This window comes from Nilaparvata lugens, chromosome 4 (assembly GCF_014356525.2).
Source record: "Nilaparvata lugens isolate BPH chromosome 4, ASM1435652v1, whole genome shotgun sequence".
Classification (NCBI taxonomy): domain Eukaryota; kingdom Metazoa; phylum Arthropoda; class Insecta; order Hemiptera; family Delphacidae; genus Nilaparvata; species Nilaparvata lugens.
In genome coordinates this window covers 26078925-26096816 of record NC_052507.1, presented here as the reverse complement: position 1 = coordinate 26096816, position 17892 = coordinate 26078925, and the positions used below count along the sequence as shown (strand labels likewise).

At 33.9% G+C, this 17892-nt stretch overlaps 1 protein-coding gene across 1 annotated transcript in view; it reads left to right on the top strand.

Annotated features, from left to right (window-relative positions):
- The window catches only part of LOC111044547 (beta-mannosidase), a 56685-nt gene that overhangs the window by 16947 nt on the left and 21846 nt on the right, over window positions 1-17892 (top strand). The window contains exons 6-7 of the mRNA XM_039425722.1: window positions 8420-8675; window positions 9437-9602. Of these exons, the coding sequence (XP_039281656.1) occupies window positions 8420-8675; window positions 9437-9602 (422 nt within the window). The remainder of the gene's footprint in view (window positions 1-8419; window positions 8676-9436; window positions 9603-17892) is intronic.

Sequence of the window (17892 nt, the reverse complement as noted above, 5' to 3'; positions counted from 1 at the left end):
ATGTGAACGAGAGCCTTGCTCCGGAGAGAAGGAAAGTGCTGGCCCTGGCGAAAGCTGCAAAGACTGAAAGAGGATACAAGTACCTGTGGATACGAAATGGCAAGATTCTTATGAGAAAAACGATGGTAAGCCAGTGATATCACTCGAAAATGTGGATGATCTAGATAAGCTAAAAGTTACAAATAGACAGTACGATGTAAATGTTGAATCCGTTAAAGATGTAAGTAATTTAAGCCATTCTAATTGGTATGCTATTGAACACATTTACACTCTCAAATACAAATAAAAGTAGCTAGCCTCATTCAATAATTAACTTACTAATTAAAGTAAAATTCCTATTCTAAATGACGCATAATAAATCCTTTTCTTGTTCAATTCAAAATATAAGAAGCTTGCGTGAGAATTTTGATCTATTTTCTATTCATGTAGAAAACTAACCAGTAAAACCAACTTGCATAATTTTGACGGAAACGGATTTACAGTGACGAATCTAACTTGTTCTCAATAAAAGGATACAATTGTTTTACTGACTGTAATAATAATACTGTAATAATACTGGCTGTGTATTTAGACGAGAGTGTTGTTGCTACTGCTGATAAGATTACAATTATTTCGGCAGATGGGCTGAAAGTTAGTTTCACAATAGATAATGTTAAATTGAGCATCGTCGCAATCTATAGATTTCACTCATTGCCTAAGGAATATTTTCTCGATGAGATAAAAGGCTTGCTATCAACACTTGAAAGAGAAGAAAATGTTATATTCACGGGTGATATAAATATTGACTTGCTTGAGGATAACATGCATGTCGATGAATACAATTTTATCTTGTCCAGCTTTGGATTAATTTCTTATGTAAACTAGCACACAAGAATTTACAATACGTCAATGATTTGCATAGATCACCTATTCTTCCGATGTACTGCCACAACACAATTTTAATCCAATAATTAATGTTATAAATAGCGGAATAACTGACCACTGTTCAATCCAATTTCATCTTAACAATGAATCGATCAAATAACTCATCAACGAATAACAGAACTGATAAGAAAGTAAAAAGTATTGACACACAAGCCCTCTCTATCAGACTACAAAATACTAACTGGGAAAGCGTCCTTAATCACAGGTCAACTCTGCATTTGACGAATTTTTAAAAATCCTCAACGAGAGTATTGAATATGCACGTTCGGATAAACTAATTAGAAATTCGGGGAAATATAATGAGCATAAACCTTGGTCAACTTCACATACTCAGTCGTGTAGACATTAAAAATAAACTACAGTCGAACCTCTCTATAACGAAATCCTCTACACAACGAATTTTTACCTGGTCCCATGACATTTTAGAGTTTTTGCTGCTTATTTACCTCTATTTAACGAATTTCGGACCTCTCAACAACAAAGTTTTCTCTTGACTTCAACATACAAAGTGTAATGTGTATAGGAAGCAGACGGTCATTTTCAAGGAATTCTTTAGTTTCAGCAGAAAGGTCAATAGACTAAAAATAATGGCAATTCAGGTAGGAAGAAGGAAGAAGATAGAGTGGTAGACAGTCAATAGAGCAATAGAGGGTGAAACACATGTCGGAAATTGAATGCAAGCTACTGGAAATTGAATTCCAAGAGCTTTCTAGTTGAAATAAAATTAATATTTTATCCCATCCCCTTTAATATCCTTATTAGTTCATAAAGTATTTCATCATCATTTTCCCATGTCGTTTGGGGTGGGCTCTCCGTATCAATTTGCGCCAATCATCTCTGTCTTTTGTCGATGGGTTCATTATTGTAGACCAGGCAGGTGAACGACTGGACTTTTTTCCCATTCTTGCTTTTGTCACACATTTCAATTCTTTGAACTGACTATGATGATGATGATGACTGTGACGAACCTGAGGAGAAGAATCCGTCAGATCAAAAAGTTCTAGAGGCTTTCAAAATCATCAGGCAAGGATTAAAACTAAAAAATAGTGTACCAGACATGTCCGACTGTTTGAATAAATGTGAGTCGTTTATCAAACATGATTTTTTATTCAAATGCAAAATTCAACCGATATTACTCACTTTTCAAACATAAAACAAAAAAATAGGAAATTTGAGTTATTATAGTGAAGATATTGACAAAATAACCGTATTTTGCGTTCCATCTAATAGTAGTGTATAAAGTTGAAAAATATTGCTACAGAATATGTACTTTGATTAAACTCTACTAATAGTACAAATCAAGCTTTCTGGAAATAAATTGGTGAGTTTACTTACTTATTACGTTCTACAAATATTCAAAAAACATGTTTTTTTATCGACAGCATGAATTTTCAGATTTCCATTGAAATTATTGGAATATAAAATATAATATTGGCCTAATAGGTACCCTACCTACGTTCTCGATGATATGTTTCATGTACCAAGAGCTTTTGGTTGCCATGGAGAAAATTGTAATGTGAAATTTTCAGTTTAATATTATTATCAACATTTTTATAGTTTTTGCTTTTAAAATGTGATTTTGTGTTTGAAAATAGTTTTCTTGATTTTAAAATTTACAAAATAGTAACTCAGGAAGTGAAAGTGCAAATTTTTATTGAGAAAAATGAAGAACCCAAGACATAACCTATAAACTTGAGTGTTGATAGGAAATGACATTGGGTAATACGGCAAGGCAGAACATCCAAAAGGATCTCTCTGCCGATAAAAGCCATAAGAGTAAATAAATAAATAAATAAATGTACCATATTCATTTATTTACCGCCGTGATACGATATTATAAGATCCATAGGATCGTGGCAGTTTTCTTGACATAACCTCTCAATAACGAATACCTCTCGGCAGCGAATTTTTTCTCGGGATAATCGACTTCGTTGTATAGAGGTTCGACTAAGCACAATTCTGAGGGAAGTGAGCTCCAAGAGCAAACGAACTCAGAAATTATTTTCCTTTAGTTAGAAATCCGGCCTCAATGTTCTTCTTTCCGGTTACTGCTTCGGAAGTCAAAACTATAGTAATGTCCATGAAATCTAGAAAAGCTCCCGGTTACGATAATATTGGAATTGGGGTTGTAAAAAAGGTGATTGATTTTCTAGCAGAGATTCTTGCCTACCTGTTCAATTTGAGTCTGAGCTCAGGTATATATCCCAAGGGGTTTAAAAAAGCAATCATCATCCCAATATTCAAATCTGGTGATAGACAAAATCCGAGTAACTATAGACCAATCGCTCTTCTATCGGTTTTTGCCAAAGTATTAGAAAAACTTGTTAGGATGAGGTTAGTTGTATTCCTGTCTAAAAATACGTTTTTCAGCTCGAACCAATTCGGTTTCCAAAAAGGGCGTAATACGGAAGACGCTATGCTCAAATTAACGTCATATATTTGACTGAGCGAAGTGAGGTCTAAGATTCAAGTCGACGGTTTGGCTCTTGATGTTTAAATGTTTGAATGTTTATATGTTGCGCATTTACGGCGAAACGCGGTAATAGATTTTCATGAAATTTGACAGGTATGTTCCTTTTTGAATTGCGCGTCGACGTATATACAAGGTTTTTGAAAATTTTGCATTTCAAGGATAATATAAAAGGAAAGAGGAGCCTCCTTCATACGTCAATATTAGAGTAAAAATCGGACTATAATACTACCCGTTCAGAAACATCGAACATCTTGAAAATGTATCTTTCCATCAACGTTGTAGACAGTTGCAGCCAGACCTGATAACAGCGCTCACACTCACATTCCGGGACGACACGTCGCGGTACGTTAAGACAGAAAGCTCTATGTTTATTTAGGATTATTTCTAGACATTTAGGAGTGGCCGTAGTCGAGTGGATCAGATGCTGGCTTTATGATTCAGAGGCCCGGGTTCAAATCCCGGCCCGGGCAAGATATTTATCTCGGGCCACTCCCGCGTTTCGGATGGACACGTTAAACCGTCGGTCCCGGCTGCCTAAAAAGCAGTCGTTAGGTCATGTCAGAGGCCCTGAAATTGATCAGCTGCGACCTGAAAACTCTGACACCAGACCTGAGCCAGCCAGGTCACTCGATATTATTATTATTATCTAGACATTTTAAATTGATAAATTATTTATTATTTTTTTAGAAAACATAACAACAGGTCAATGTAACTTATTGAGCGCGAGGTCTACTGTTCACAGAACTACTATTTACAATGGCATAAACTGTAATAAAACATGTGCAAGTCTCTTCCTGGATATAAGGAAGGCGTATGATACTGTGAAGCATGATATATCCTTATTGACAAGTTGAATAGCGCCGACGTGAGGGGAGTGGTGTAATAAGTGGTTTGCTAGCTTCCTTACGCATAGAACACAGCAAGTTAGAATAGGTGACGCAATTAGCTGAGAAAGAGACGCAAACCAAACATGCGGCGTCCCACAAGGATCAGGACTATCAGCCGAATTATTCCTAGTCTATATAAATAATCCATGTGATGGATCAACGGATCACTTACAGCGTTCGATGACGACACACCGCTGAGCTATTGTGCTGAAACAAATGATCAGTTGAAACGAATGATTGCAACCGATGTGTGCCACCTTAAAATATGGTTCCAGCGAAATTCCCTAGAAATTAACACTAAGAAATCACATATATTAGTCTACAGACTTAAATCTAGAAATGATGCTGGGCCCCCACTGGCTATTTCCTCACATACCAATAAATACAAAAATACAAATGTTGACTGTGATTGTGAACAAATTTTAGAGTCAGAGTCCGTTAAATATTTGGGTGTGATAATGGATTCTAAGCTGAGTTGGGCTCATCATATTCAAAAATATTACATCCACAGGCTCACTGATAACATTTTTGAAGAAATTGAAGCACTTTTTATTCAATTTTGATTTTGATGAGATTGAGGAGTTCTTTTTCACATGAATTCTTTTTTTACATTCTTTTGGGAATTTCTACTATTGCTTCCTAGGGTTCTAACAATTTTTCTGTCTCAGGATTTTTATTTATCTTTTTTTTCATTAATATATTATGATTTTAGTTCATATATTAATATAAAAATGTATATGTCCTCAAATTCTTCTTAATTTATTTTCCTAGGATTGTATTATACCTTTTGGTTTTTATAAATAACCTCTGTAATGTTCACTCCTTTCAATTCATTTTTTGTGAATAGACAAAGATTTTCTGTTAATTTTTTTTCGAGGCTTTTGTCTCTTGCAAAGGTCAAATAGTTTAATTTTCAGAGTAGGTAACTTCAACTCAGCTAATAGTTTATGAAGTACCTTAATCATAACTCTGACGCTACATAATGTTTTTGTTAGTTTTTAATTATTTTCATTTATATAAATAGAATTAGAAGATAATATTATATTATTTATTTTAGTTTTCTATTTTTTCAAAATTATTGTACTGATTTGTTAAGTTCATTTACTTTTGTTTGTAAATTGTCAGTGTTATGAATAAATTTCAATTTCAAAAATTGAGGAAGGAATTAAGAGTAACTTGCAGGAAACTATATTTTATATGCAAACTCTGCCCCAGGTTTCTGTTAAAATCTCTATACTTCGCACTAGTCGAGAGCAGGCTTCAATATGGAATAACAGTTTGGGGAGGTGCTTTCTTTTCAATCATTAAACCAGTCATCACAGGTCAAAAATACATCATGCGAACAATAGCTAGCGTACACCGTCTAACAAGCTCACTACCGCTATTTAGGGAATGGGATCACTTACCGTTGAGGTATCTGTACTATTACAAGGTACTGATATGGTTTTATAAAAGGAGTGGTAATCTTAACACGAGGCAGGAATGTTATGGACTTCGTTCATGGAAGTTTCATACCCCCAAACCCAAATAGAGAATTTTTTCGTAGATTTTATCTATATATAAAAATTAGCCCCAAAAATTTTCAATACAATTCCCACTGTGGCAAAAACGCAAACTTCCTGTCCAAAATTCAAAAATGGCTTTTATCAATAGATGAGATCGAGAACATATTGAAAAAATCAGTTAAATCCACAATTCAAACTGGCAACTTACAACTATTGAGACATTCAATATAAAATTAAACATATTTAGGTACTATACATTTAATTATATCAACTTGGAAATCATAAACAGAATCACAATCAAAATGTTAAAGTAATAACGTAAAAGGTACGGAAAGGTACTCTTTTCTTTTAGGTTAAGTTTTGTTATTATCATCATCCATTGTCATATCAAGTTTTGTTGTCATAGCCAACATGATTTGGACCGGTGCTCATCGTGGTTTTGCCGTTCGCGCTTATTATGAGAACAATAATCTGTGATCGCTACACAACGAGCTTTTCGACGACAGTTCAACATTCCACGCAACAACGCCGTTCCGAATGCAAACACAATTCGGTCATGGATTCGGCAGATGGAGGAAACTGGTAGTACACTGAAAACAAATCACATTGTCGTCGCAAGTCCATTAGAACGCCAGAAAATGTGCAGAGGGTAAGAACAGCATTCGAACAATCACCGGAACGCTCTGCTCGACGACATTCTCTTGCATTGGGGATTTCAGACCGCAGTTCAAGAAGGATTTTACATTTCGATTTAAAGTTTCATCCTTTTAAAATAATGATTGCTCAAGAATTACGCCCAGTAGACTACGCCAACCGACAAAATTTGTGTGAGCAAATGCTTGCTCAAATCCCTCCACATGCAGCTTTTTTTAGTAGTGACGAGGCACATTTTCATCTTAGTGGGTGCGTGAATAAGCAAAATTTTCGCTACTGGGCTGAAGAAAACCCTCGAATTATTCATGAAAGACCTCAACATTCTCCTAAAGTGACGGTGTGGTGTGCCATATCACAATTTGGCGTGGTTGGCCCCTACTTTTTTGAGGAGGAAGAAGTGACCGTGACAGTGAATTCCCAACGTTATGTTTCGATGTTGAGAAACTTTCTGCAACCCAAATTAGAAGAGATGGTTGAAGAACACGGGCTGGCGGATTTGTGGTTCCAACAAGATGGAGCTACTGCTCACACAGCTCGAATTTCACTAGACGTTTTGAGAGAGATGTTTCCGGGACGCCTAGTCTCTTTGAGAGGTGATGTTGGGTGGCCTGCGCGGTCACCAGATCTGAGCATTTGCGACTTTTTTCTTTGGGGATATCTGAAGGAAAGGGTTTTCAAAGGCCGCCCTCACACTCTAGCAATGTTGAAACAGCGGATTATTGACGAAGTGAATGCCATTCCCCGCGATATGTGTGCAAGAGCTGCTGAAAACTTCAGAGATCGCCTTCAACAATGTATTGATGCTAACGGTCGCCATCTTCAGGACATAATTTTCAAAAACTAAGTAATATAAAATGGTACATTGAACCGCTTCAGAAAATAAAAACATGTTTCCATTATATATCCTGAGTCACTTTTTATTACTCCTAAAAAATGCTTAATCGTAGCTGCCGCACCCTGTATTTAGGTACCATACATTTAATTATATCAACTTGGAAATCATAAACAGAATCACAATCAAAATGTTTAAGTAATAACGTAAAAGGTACGGAACGAACTCTTTTCTTTTAGGTCAAGTTTTGTTATTAGCTCATATCATCCATTCACTCATCTCTCCATTATTTCATCATCCATCTCTTCATTATTTTTGCATTTTTTTCTCATTGAACATATCATTAAGTACTTCCATCATATTCCATTTTTTCTCACTGTAATTTCACTTCCAGAGTATATTTTAATATATTTGCTCTCAGTTTTCTTGAACTTTTGCATCGAAGTTTAGTTTTAGATATTTGTTTCTCTTTTTAATCAATTGCAACCCTACCCTAAGTTCTGTTGCTAGCACAGTGTTTATTTTTACTCATCTTACGTATTTTGTTTAAAACAAAAATAATTTACGATATTGCTCTTTGATGGCATCTCCCACAAAGAAATTTCTCGGGAGTGTCTTTCGCAGTAAATTATCATTCATATCAGAAATGAAATACATAAGTGGTATTGATTAATAATGTGAATATCTTCTGAACAGTTTGAGATATCGATATGCGGTTTCCGCCATTCATTTTTTCTTGAAATTTCGTATCGAAATCATGTATCGCATGACCACCTTCCTATTTAAAAAAATAAAGTTGCATTCAATATGGCGGATCCAAGATGGCGGACCAGATTTTTGAAGTCATAGTAAAGTACTATTTTCAATTTAAGTAGGATCCCCAATCACACCCACCATTAAATTACCTTTGTGTATGAGATATTAAGCCATTCTCGGACTTTTCACCCACCCTGTATGTGCTAATACTTTCCAAACTATATGTACACAGAATACTTTTCTTGCTTCGCTACCTTGAAGCTTTTCAAATTCATTCTCCCTCGATAAACTAGAATTCAAAAAAGGTTTGATGAGCATATTAGGAGCATTGTACAAATATTGGGTGAAACAATAAATTATATTAATGACGAATAATCTTTTGAAACAGGAAAAGTGTGGAAGTGGAAGCCTTCAATTCGGCGTTGATCAGATCGACAAGTATATCGACTACAAACACGAGCAGTGGCTGGGTGGTTTCGGGTAGGGTGCATTTAGACGGCGCACCCGGGGCAGACATGAGGGGCACGGCTGATGTCAGCCTGTCTGGGCTCACCCCATCCGTCAGCTCACACGTTCCCGTTCATGTTGTGTTTGACGCCAATGGTTATGCGTTCTTCGATTTCAATCCTCTACACGTTCAACGGGTGAGTTAACTTCACAGACTACTCCTCACTGGCAGGCAGTATTTTTTTTATTTATTTTTTTTTTGTCAAGGATGATGAACTAACTCTAAGATCCTGATGAACCTAAGCTTGTACGTGCCGAGCTTGTTCTTGTAAGTATTGTGGTAATGAGCCGGATGATGATGAGAGATAAGCTAATCTACAGATTTAGGTGAGTTCCAACTAACTAAATAGATAATTTTTTAGAGGTTCTTGTTCTTATGAAAAATAATAAACAAGAAATTTGAATAATAAATATGAAACGTTGAAATGTAAACTTAGAGGCCCGTATTAGGACACCAGGCTGGGACACCAAGTGTTCGAGCGAGTCGACGTTTAAACTTCAATCACACTCTATATTATATTTTGTTAAATTTCTCAGAAATCACTTTAGTTAAAGACTTGAAACTAGTTTCAGGGAAGTTCCACATAAACATTATACTTTGAACACCTACATGTAGAAACATTGTTAAAATTGTAAGTTTGAATCTAAAACAATCAGGCGAATCTAAGTCTTGATAAGCGTAGGTCAATGTGCTTTGCATAATCTTAGATTTTTTAAATAATCGTACTCTACTATAATTATATCCAGTGTTATATTGTCTATATGTTGTTTATTGTTTGATTAAGTAACGTAATGCTGTTTTGTGCAATGGATCTGTCGATACCAATTCAATAGAAATTCAAATCAATCTACTTTGAAGTGATTATGTTGGTGAAAATGGTATTATTTGTTTGTGCAGGATTTAGTGAAGCTATGGTGGCCGAATGGTTATGGTGATCAGAATCTGTATCTACTGAATGTCACTCTCAATGCTAATAATGAGGCCAACTCCATGCTTACACGGTTCGGGTTTAGAACAGCCCGACTCGTTCAGGATCCAATTGACAAACAACGTTATTCGAAAGGTAAAACTAGGTTTTTTCTATTCTCACTCTTTACGTATTTGAATTCATGTTTCCATCACTTGCATAAAACGTTTTGTTTACATGGAAACTTTATTAGTTCTTTTCAGTTCTTTCCGAATAAATTTGTTGTAATAGAAGGAACACCAAAGTCAGTTAGGCCAATTGAAATGTAAATAACTTGAACCAAGCGACTTGGCTTCAACGTGCAATTTCAATGTGCATTTCAATTTGACTAGTGATCGAAAGGCTAATACTGTGATACACTTGCTGAGATCTTTTGGTTTTTGTCTCTGACCCTATGCCACTAGAAGGACAAAACTGTCTAGATATTATTGCTACAAGTTTTGATCGATCTGATTATTATGTGAGTGTAATAAACCCACTGGTTGCTGATCATGATGCACTTATAGAGGATGATGAAATTAGTAAGGCTACTGGTGACCCTAAAATTGCATGGCACTCTCAATATGTTTTCAAATATCGTCCAATAAAAGATCATGCTCTGAAGTATTTTGAGTTTCTACTGGCTGGAGTTTGCTGGCATCTTTTGGACAATGAGATTGTTTCAAGTTTTTCCTGTGTGCTTTTCCGCAAATTTTCAACACCGTTTTTCCTGCTCTGCATAAAAGGTTTTCCTCAAGTCAGTTCACAAGCCAGACCTAGTTCAGATCTAGATTGTGGTACACTCAAGAATTGAGAGAGTGCATAGACATGTGCCGTGCTACCAATTTCTCCTAAATAGGTTGGATAGCATTTCACACCTATTAACCTAAAGGAAGTTAATGGCTCCAAAATGGTAGATCCTTGATAAACTATGAATGGATCTATTGCTTATGAATGAGAAATCCAGTTTTCAGAGCAAACCAACTTATAATCTTCAGAAGAATTTTGGCAATATACAACACAAATCCAAAAAATAATACCTTACACACTTAAGCATCTAACATCATTACAGGCTAAATACTTACCCATCTATATAGTTGAAAAGCAATGGCTATAGGCTTGTATATAAAACAAAACAATTTTAGACAAAATTAGAACACCATACAACTGTTCAAAACTCAATTTAAAACATTAAAAATTCACTTAAACAGAAAAATATTCAGAGAACACAAAACCAGAACACATAGCCAGCCACCATTTTTTAGAGAGAAGAACCACAAAGTACAGAGCAAAGCCACACCTCAAACCAGTGACGGCGTTATGAACACGTCACTGATATTAAATTCCAAAAAAATATAAATTGCAAGTTTAGAATTTACATTTTACATTTGTTCTCAATAAAACTTTATTTCTAAACTGTTTTTTAAATTTATATATATCCTCTATATTTTTAATGATCTATTTATCTGTTAATTCTGTCAACTCAGTTTCGGTGATACCATGTAATGTGCAACACAATTATTTAAGATAAATTCTCAGTTAAAAAGTTGTCCGCATATCAATTACTCTGATATTTACTATCACGTTTTATAGATCTCAAATTGAAGATTCAATTTTAATCGAGAAAAAATGTAATATTACAAATACCCCCCTCTTGACATAAAAAATTTTACTGTTTAAAAATTTAAAGAAAAAATTACATTGAAACAAATGGAAATTGTTGAAATTAAATTCGAGAACAGTAACAATTTTTCTATAAAAACATTACATGTCATCCTATAATATTGAAAATTATTATAAAAATTCATCAATAGCATTTGTTATACGTTTCCAAACCATATTTCAAAGTATAGAATATCAAAATTACTTTTGATTTAGCTTTATAATTTAAGGAAAATATCTCAACAGAAAGTTTAATATATATAAAAGAATAGTTTTTTGAAATTGCACATAAATTTAATAGATAGAAAAATTCAATTTTTTATTGCATGAAAATTTAGTATGTTGAAAAAAAAATTTTTTTTAAATGAATTGATGAATTGTTACATTTAATTTTCACATAAAATTTCAATAAATCAAAAAATGTTCATTTCTTCCACTCATGACATCTCAGTTAGCATTGCCTCATGCTTGTAGTAGACGGCTGCATACCAAACTCAATACAGGTGACATCTCAGTTAGCATTGCCTCATGTTTGTAGTAGACGGCTGCATACTAAACTCGATACAGAGTCACATAAATTTTGTATCATATAATTATACAATGTACATTTCAGGCTTGAAATGACAATGTAATTTGTTTTTTTGGAAAAGAGATAGACGCTGCATACAGGATTAACTTAGGTGAGGATTAATTTAGGTAAGGTTTAGTTTTTTTTTATATTTTCAGCTTTCAAGGTTTAGAGTTCTGCATACAGGAATAATTTAGGAGAGGATTTTTTGAATCAATTCTTTCATGATACTGTGACTGTTATTCTGAATTCAAAGTTGTGAATGTGAACATGGATGGCAATTACCTCCAGGTAATGTGGTAGTGTTGAAGTTTGAGTTACATGGTCAGCAATAGGCGTTGGCATTGTCATTGGCGTATGCTTTGGTGTCGGCATTGGCGTTGGCATTGTCGTAGGCATTGGCATCAACATTGGCGCAGGCATTGGCATCAACATTGGCGCAGGCATTGGCATCGGCGCAGGCATCTGCGTAGACATCAACGTAGATATTGGCATTGGCATCAGCACAGGCATCGGCATAGACATCAACATAGATATTGGCGTTGGCATTGGTGTAGACATCAGAGCAGATATTGGCGTTGATATTGGCATAGGCATCAGCGTAGATATTGGCGTAGTTATTGGTGTAGATATTGGAGTAGATATTGGCGTTGGCATTGGCATCGACATTGGCGTAGACATCGGTGTAGTTATTGGCGTTGACATTGGTGTAGATAGTCAATTAATTAGTCACACTAGTTCGAAAATCACCCAAATGTTCTTAACACTCTTCATGGAGTTCACTTGTTGCTGATTTCGAGATTCACGTGATAATTATTTCGATGTTAATGTCCACGCTGTACCTGTTATCTTAAAATGCTTATAAACTAAAAAGAAAATTTTGATTAGGCTATCAATACAATCTAATACACATGAAAATTATTTACAAGTATATAATCAATATAAAAATGAAATTTGTTAACATCTTATTATACAGTCAGCTATACATAAATTGTGAAATTTGGAGACATCAATTACAACATTTTAATTAAAAAAATAATTTCATTTCCATTTATTCACTGTTCAAATATTTTATGAAAAGCAAATTATTCAATATTACTAATCATCGTTTGTTGGATACTATAGTTTATTTCGACTTTTCAATGTTATAAACACAAACTACATTTCATGACAAAACTTTACTATCAATCATTAAAAAAGAAATCATTCAAAACATCAATAATATTTTGCTTCAAAGGCAATCAATATTCATAAGTAATCATCTGCATCTATGGCAATCAACATTATTAATCATTATTTTGCATCTATGGCAATCAACATAAGTAATCAACACAAAAAATATTATCTCATTACTGCCTCTCTAAGTCATAACCTCTGTTATTCCTTCTTTAGGCAATAATGGGTTTCCATCTCAAAAAACAATCTCATACCAGCAAAATTCTAATCAACAAACCCCACTAAAAATTCTACATACACTCCAGCATCCATTTCAAATGATGATCAATCATATCAAAATTTATAGAACAAACAGTTTTCAAAATTTAGAAAAAGACATCAATTACAAAAACTTTAGAAAAATTTTAATCTTTAACTCATTTCAATTAATAATATGACAAGACGTTTTTATTTAATGAAAACATTATTATTCAAGTTAACTTTCATTTATATTGAACATCTCATATATATGGCGACACAATTCATTAATACTTTTAAATTTTGAAGTTTTATTATTATAACAAAAGAATTTATATATATGATTAAATTTCAGCATGTTCTAAATTGAACCATTTATTTTTTAAATAATTTCAGAATTTGAAGACTGTATAATAAGTACAAACCATTTCAAGATTACAATACAAAGACAATCAAGATGGATAATGGGTAAATAAGTTCCCTAAAAAATGCAAATAAGAGAAAAAGAAAATTGGGTAAATAAATTTCCTAAATAATACAAGGAAGAGAAAGATTAATTAGAGCCTATCCTACATGTCAGTACTAAAATTTCATAAGGAAGTATATTTAATAAAATATACTGAAAATGAGAAAATGGGACATAATTCGCTCTGAAAAACCTAGTTACCTAATATGATACCTGACAAAAATAGACATAATTAAAATATGTAATATATGATGAAAAAATATACTGCAAGCAAACAATTATTTACACTACAATGGATAGATTTTAGAAAAGTTAAGTTTTATCAACAATTTAAAGATTAGGAAAATAAGCTACTATTTTAACTTCCAAAATTATTTCAGAAAAAAATACAAATTTAAATGACTATGGACAAGATTGGTTAAGATATGCATCATAGAAGAAATTTACTGAACATTACACAAAGACAGGAAAGACTCGAAATTTGAAACGATTAAGGGCCAAGAAAAATAGGCTACAGGAAAGAAAAAAGACACAATTATGGACTCTTATCATACACTGCGTAGCGATTATGCTATTCTGAATCCTGGCATAACACAGGATTCCTAATCATAACATAGTGCCGGGGAATACCCTTTCATCATGTGATTCACAGTCATCATCTTGTAAGTAAGCAACTTGAAACAACCTTTGAATACTAACACATCAATGGTGACTTTGTGCTTTGTTTTCTTTAAGAACATAATTTTATTCATGGGTTTATTTGTTTCAACAAAGCCATTTTGCTTACAAAAGTCAGTCATGTTCACTAGATAATGCTTTGCATACACTTTTTCAATTTTTAGTAGAAAGTTGAATTCATCAACTTGATTCAAAGCAAGATTCATTTTGTTTACATTGTTCCTAACCTCTACAGAAACCTGTCTCATGTAAACATTCACTTTATTTACTGTTTTCCTAACATTCAATTTGGCAATACTACTTTCTTTACTGTTGACTTTCAATAAAGACAACTCCCTACCTACTACATTACTCAATTCTACTATCTCACTAGGATTTACTTTTTCAATAACAGTAACTAGGCCTACATTATCTGAAACTTGAAATAATTGATCTTGTATCTAAACACTACTATCATCCTGCTTCAATTTGCTTTCATCTTCATGATTATCAATCAATGTTTCATGTGTATCTTTTAATAGAAGGTTTATACTAACCTCCTCTATTCTTATACCAGTACATTCTTGCTTTATATCATCAAACCTAGCACTTTGATCTTGTTTCAAATTATCAATCTTAGCATTTTGCTCATCAAACTTAGCATTTTGCTCATCAAATCTAGCATTTAGCTCATCAAACCTAGCATTTTGCTCATCAAACTTTTGTGTTAAGAACGCTATAAGATTCAGATCATTTTTAATGTTTGCCATTTTGTAATATGCACTGATATCTATTCATTAAAACTTAACCACTTCAGAACTGACCTCCCATTCAGCAGCATACCATTCATAACCTATCAAGACATCAGCCTACTAATAATTTTTCATAACCAGGGATATATTTTGTAGTTTGAGTCCCACACCAGGGCGTACCATTTGGGACATATTTATTTTGTAATTTGGTCCCACCACAGGGGTAACATTTGCCGTGCTACCAATTTCTCCTAAATAGGTTGGATAGCATTTCACACCTATTAACCTACAGGAAGCTATCGGCTCCAAAATGGTAGATTCTTGATAAACTATGAATGGATCTATCGCCTATGAATGAGAAATCCAGTTTTCAGAGCAAACCAACTTATAATCTTCAGAAGAATTTTTGCAATATACAACACAAATCCAAAAAATAATACCTTACACACTTAAGCATCTAACATCATTACAGGCTAAATACTTATCCATTTGTATAGTTGAAAAACAATGGCTATGGTATAGGCTTGTATACACACAAAACAATTTTAGACAAAATTAGAACACCATAAAACTGTTCAAAACTCAATTTAAAACATTAAAAATTTACTTAAACAGAAAAATATTCAGAGAACACAAAACCAGAACACATAGCCAGCCACCATTTTTTAGAGAGAAAAACCACAAAGTACAGAGCAAAGCCACCTCAAACCAGTGACAACGTTATGAACACGTCACCGATATTAAATTCCAAAAAATTATAAATTACAAGTTTAGAATTTACATTTTACATTTGTTCTCAATAAAACTTTATTTCGAAACTGTTATTTTAAATTTATATATATATCCTCTATATTTATAATGATCTATTTATCTGTTAATTCTGTCAACTCAGTTTCGGTGATACCATGTAATGAGCAACACAATTATTTACGATAAATTCTCAGTTAAAAAGTTGTCCTCATATCGATTACTCTGATATTTACTATCACGTTTTATAGATCTCGAATTGAAGATTCGATTTTAATCGAGAAAAAATGTAATATTACACATGACACTTTAGTACAATGTGATGATGAAGGCATGCACAGGACTCTCATCTGTGTGACATATTATCAGCGATATCACGGATATAAGAGGGAATACCGCCGCAAGATTGATGAAGCCAAGAGGAAATTTAATGAGTGCTGTTATTTCGTCTTGTAATACGGCAAAGGCAGTATGGAGTATTGTCAAAAGGAAATATACTCCCCAATCCATTGTTTGGCCAGTCCTGATGAATTCAACTCCTAATTTTTGTCAGTTGTGTGAGATCTTGTTGCAGGCATGCCTGTTTTGACTCCGGTGGATCAGGGGGAGGATGTTATGCTCAATCAGGGTGGCCATCTACCGGGAAAACCTTGAATTCCTCATGATTTTACTAACCGGGTGAAATACCGTGAATTCCTCATTAATTTTTCCAACTACTCATGATTTTGTTATAAATTTCAATTAACTTCGTAAAGAAGGGTACTGTAACAATAAACTCATATAAAAAAAACTTGATGGCTAGCAATAATATTTGGCAATGTTTTTGAACTACCTAACCTAAAAAAAAATATCTAAAAACATAGATATTCATGTAATGTCAAAATTATCAATATATTTGGAAATTTAAATATGCTGTTCGCAATTCGTCATGGAAGATGAAACTGAAGATCTCCATAATAAATTATTTACGAATGTATCTTGTTCCTCAAATACCGCGGATAATCTACCTGAAAAAATTGAAATTTTATTCTGAAAAACCGGGAATTTCTCATGAATTCTTTATTCTAAAATGGGTGGCCACCCTGTCAATGGTGCAGCCTTTACAAATTGGAGGCCAATTGAAGAGACCACTGTGATACGAATAGTTTCTGGTTTCAAAAACTCTCATAGGATGTATATGGCCTCTCCATTCCTGTACTGAAACGAATCATTCATCCGATTGCTGCTCCACTCACAAAGTTTATAAATCAAAGTTTGAACGTGGGAGTTTTCCCAGACGAGCTGAAGATTTCCAGGACTGTTCCAGTGTACAAGAAGGGCCCTGGAACTATGATGGGTAGTTTTCGACCAATCTCTATTGAGTCTGTGTTTGCCAAAATAATTGAGGTTGATATGAGGGAGCAGTTGATGGCCTATTTTATGAATGAAGTTCTCTCTTCATCTTGCCAGCATGACTTTCTAAAGGGTAGACCAGCCATCACTGCTGTTGAGAAGTTGATACAAGTTGCGTGATGCAAGAATGGTATATAGAAGGTTGCCTTGATCACATAAGACGCATGGAGAACGCAGCCGGCTATGGTGTGACGTCATGCTGCGACCTCTCGGCCCGGCTCAACATGCATTCAAACATAAAAATGCCCAATATTGAGCCCTCATAGCAAATTAACCACCAACACTACAAAGAGGTGAGTGACATCAAAATTTTCAGCATTTTATCCTCTTTGAAACAATATCAGAACCAATTTTCAATAAAAATCCTATAAATGTTACTGGCGAGTCTAAAACAGATCATTTGAACACACCATTCGATTTGATAATACCATTTCAAATACGTTTTTGTACTTTCTCTTATTTTTTTTCTGCATTGTTTCAGTTCTTTCTCTTATGTAGATTCTATTCTCTTTCAGAAATCATTAAAAAAATCATTCTTATGAAGGTCTGTGGAAAGAACTAACAGCTTCTTTAGGAATTTCAGAATATTAACATTATCTAACTCCTGAAACAATGCGAACCCATCAACGGTTGCCTAGCATTATCACAAAAATAAACAGTCTAGATAAGCCCTATGTATGAACATCATTTAAACATCATGAAGATTTTTATTTATACTAATTATGAAAAAAATAGATAATCACTACTTTC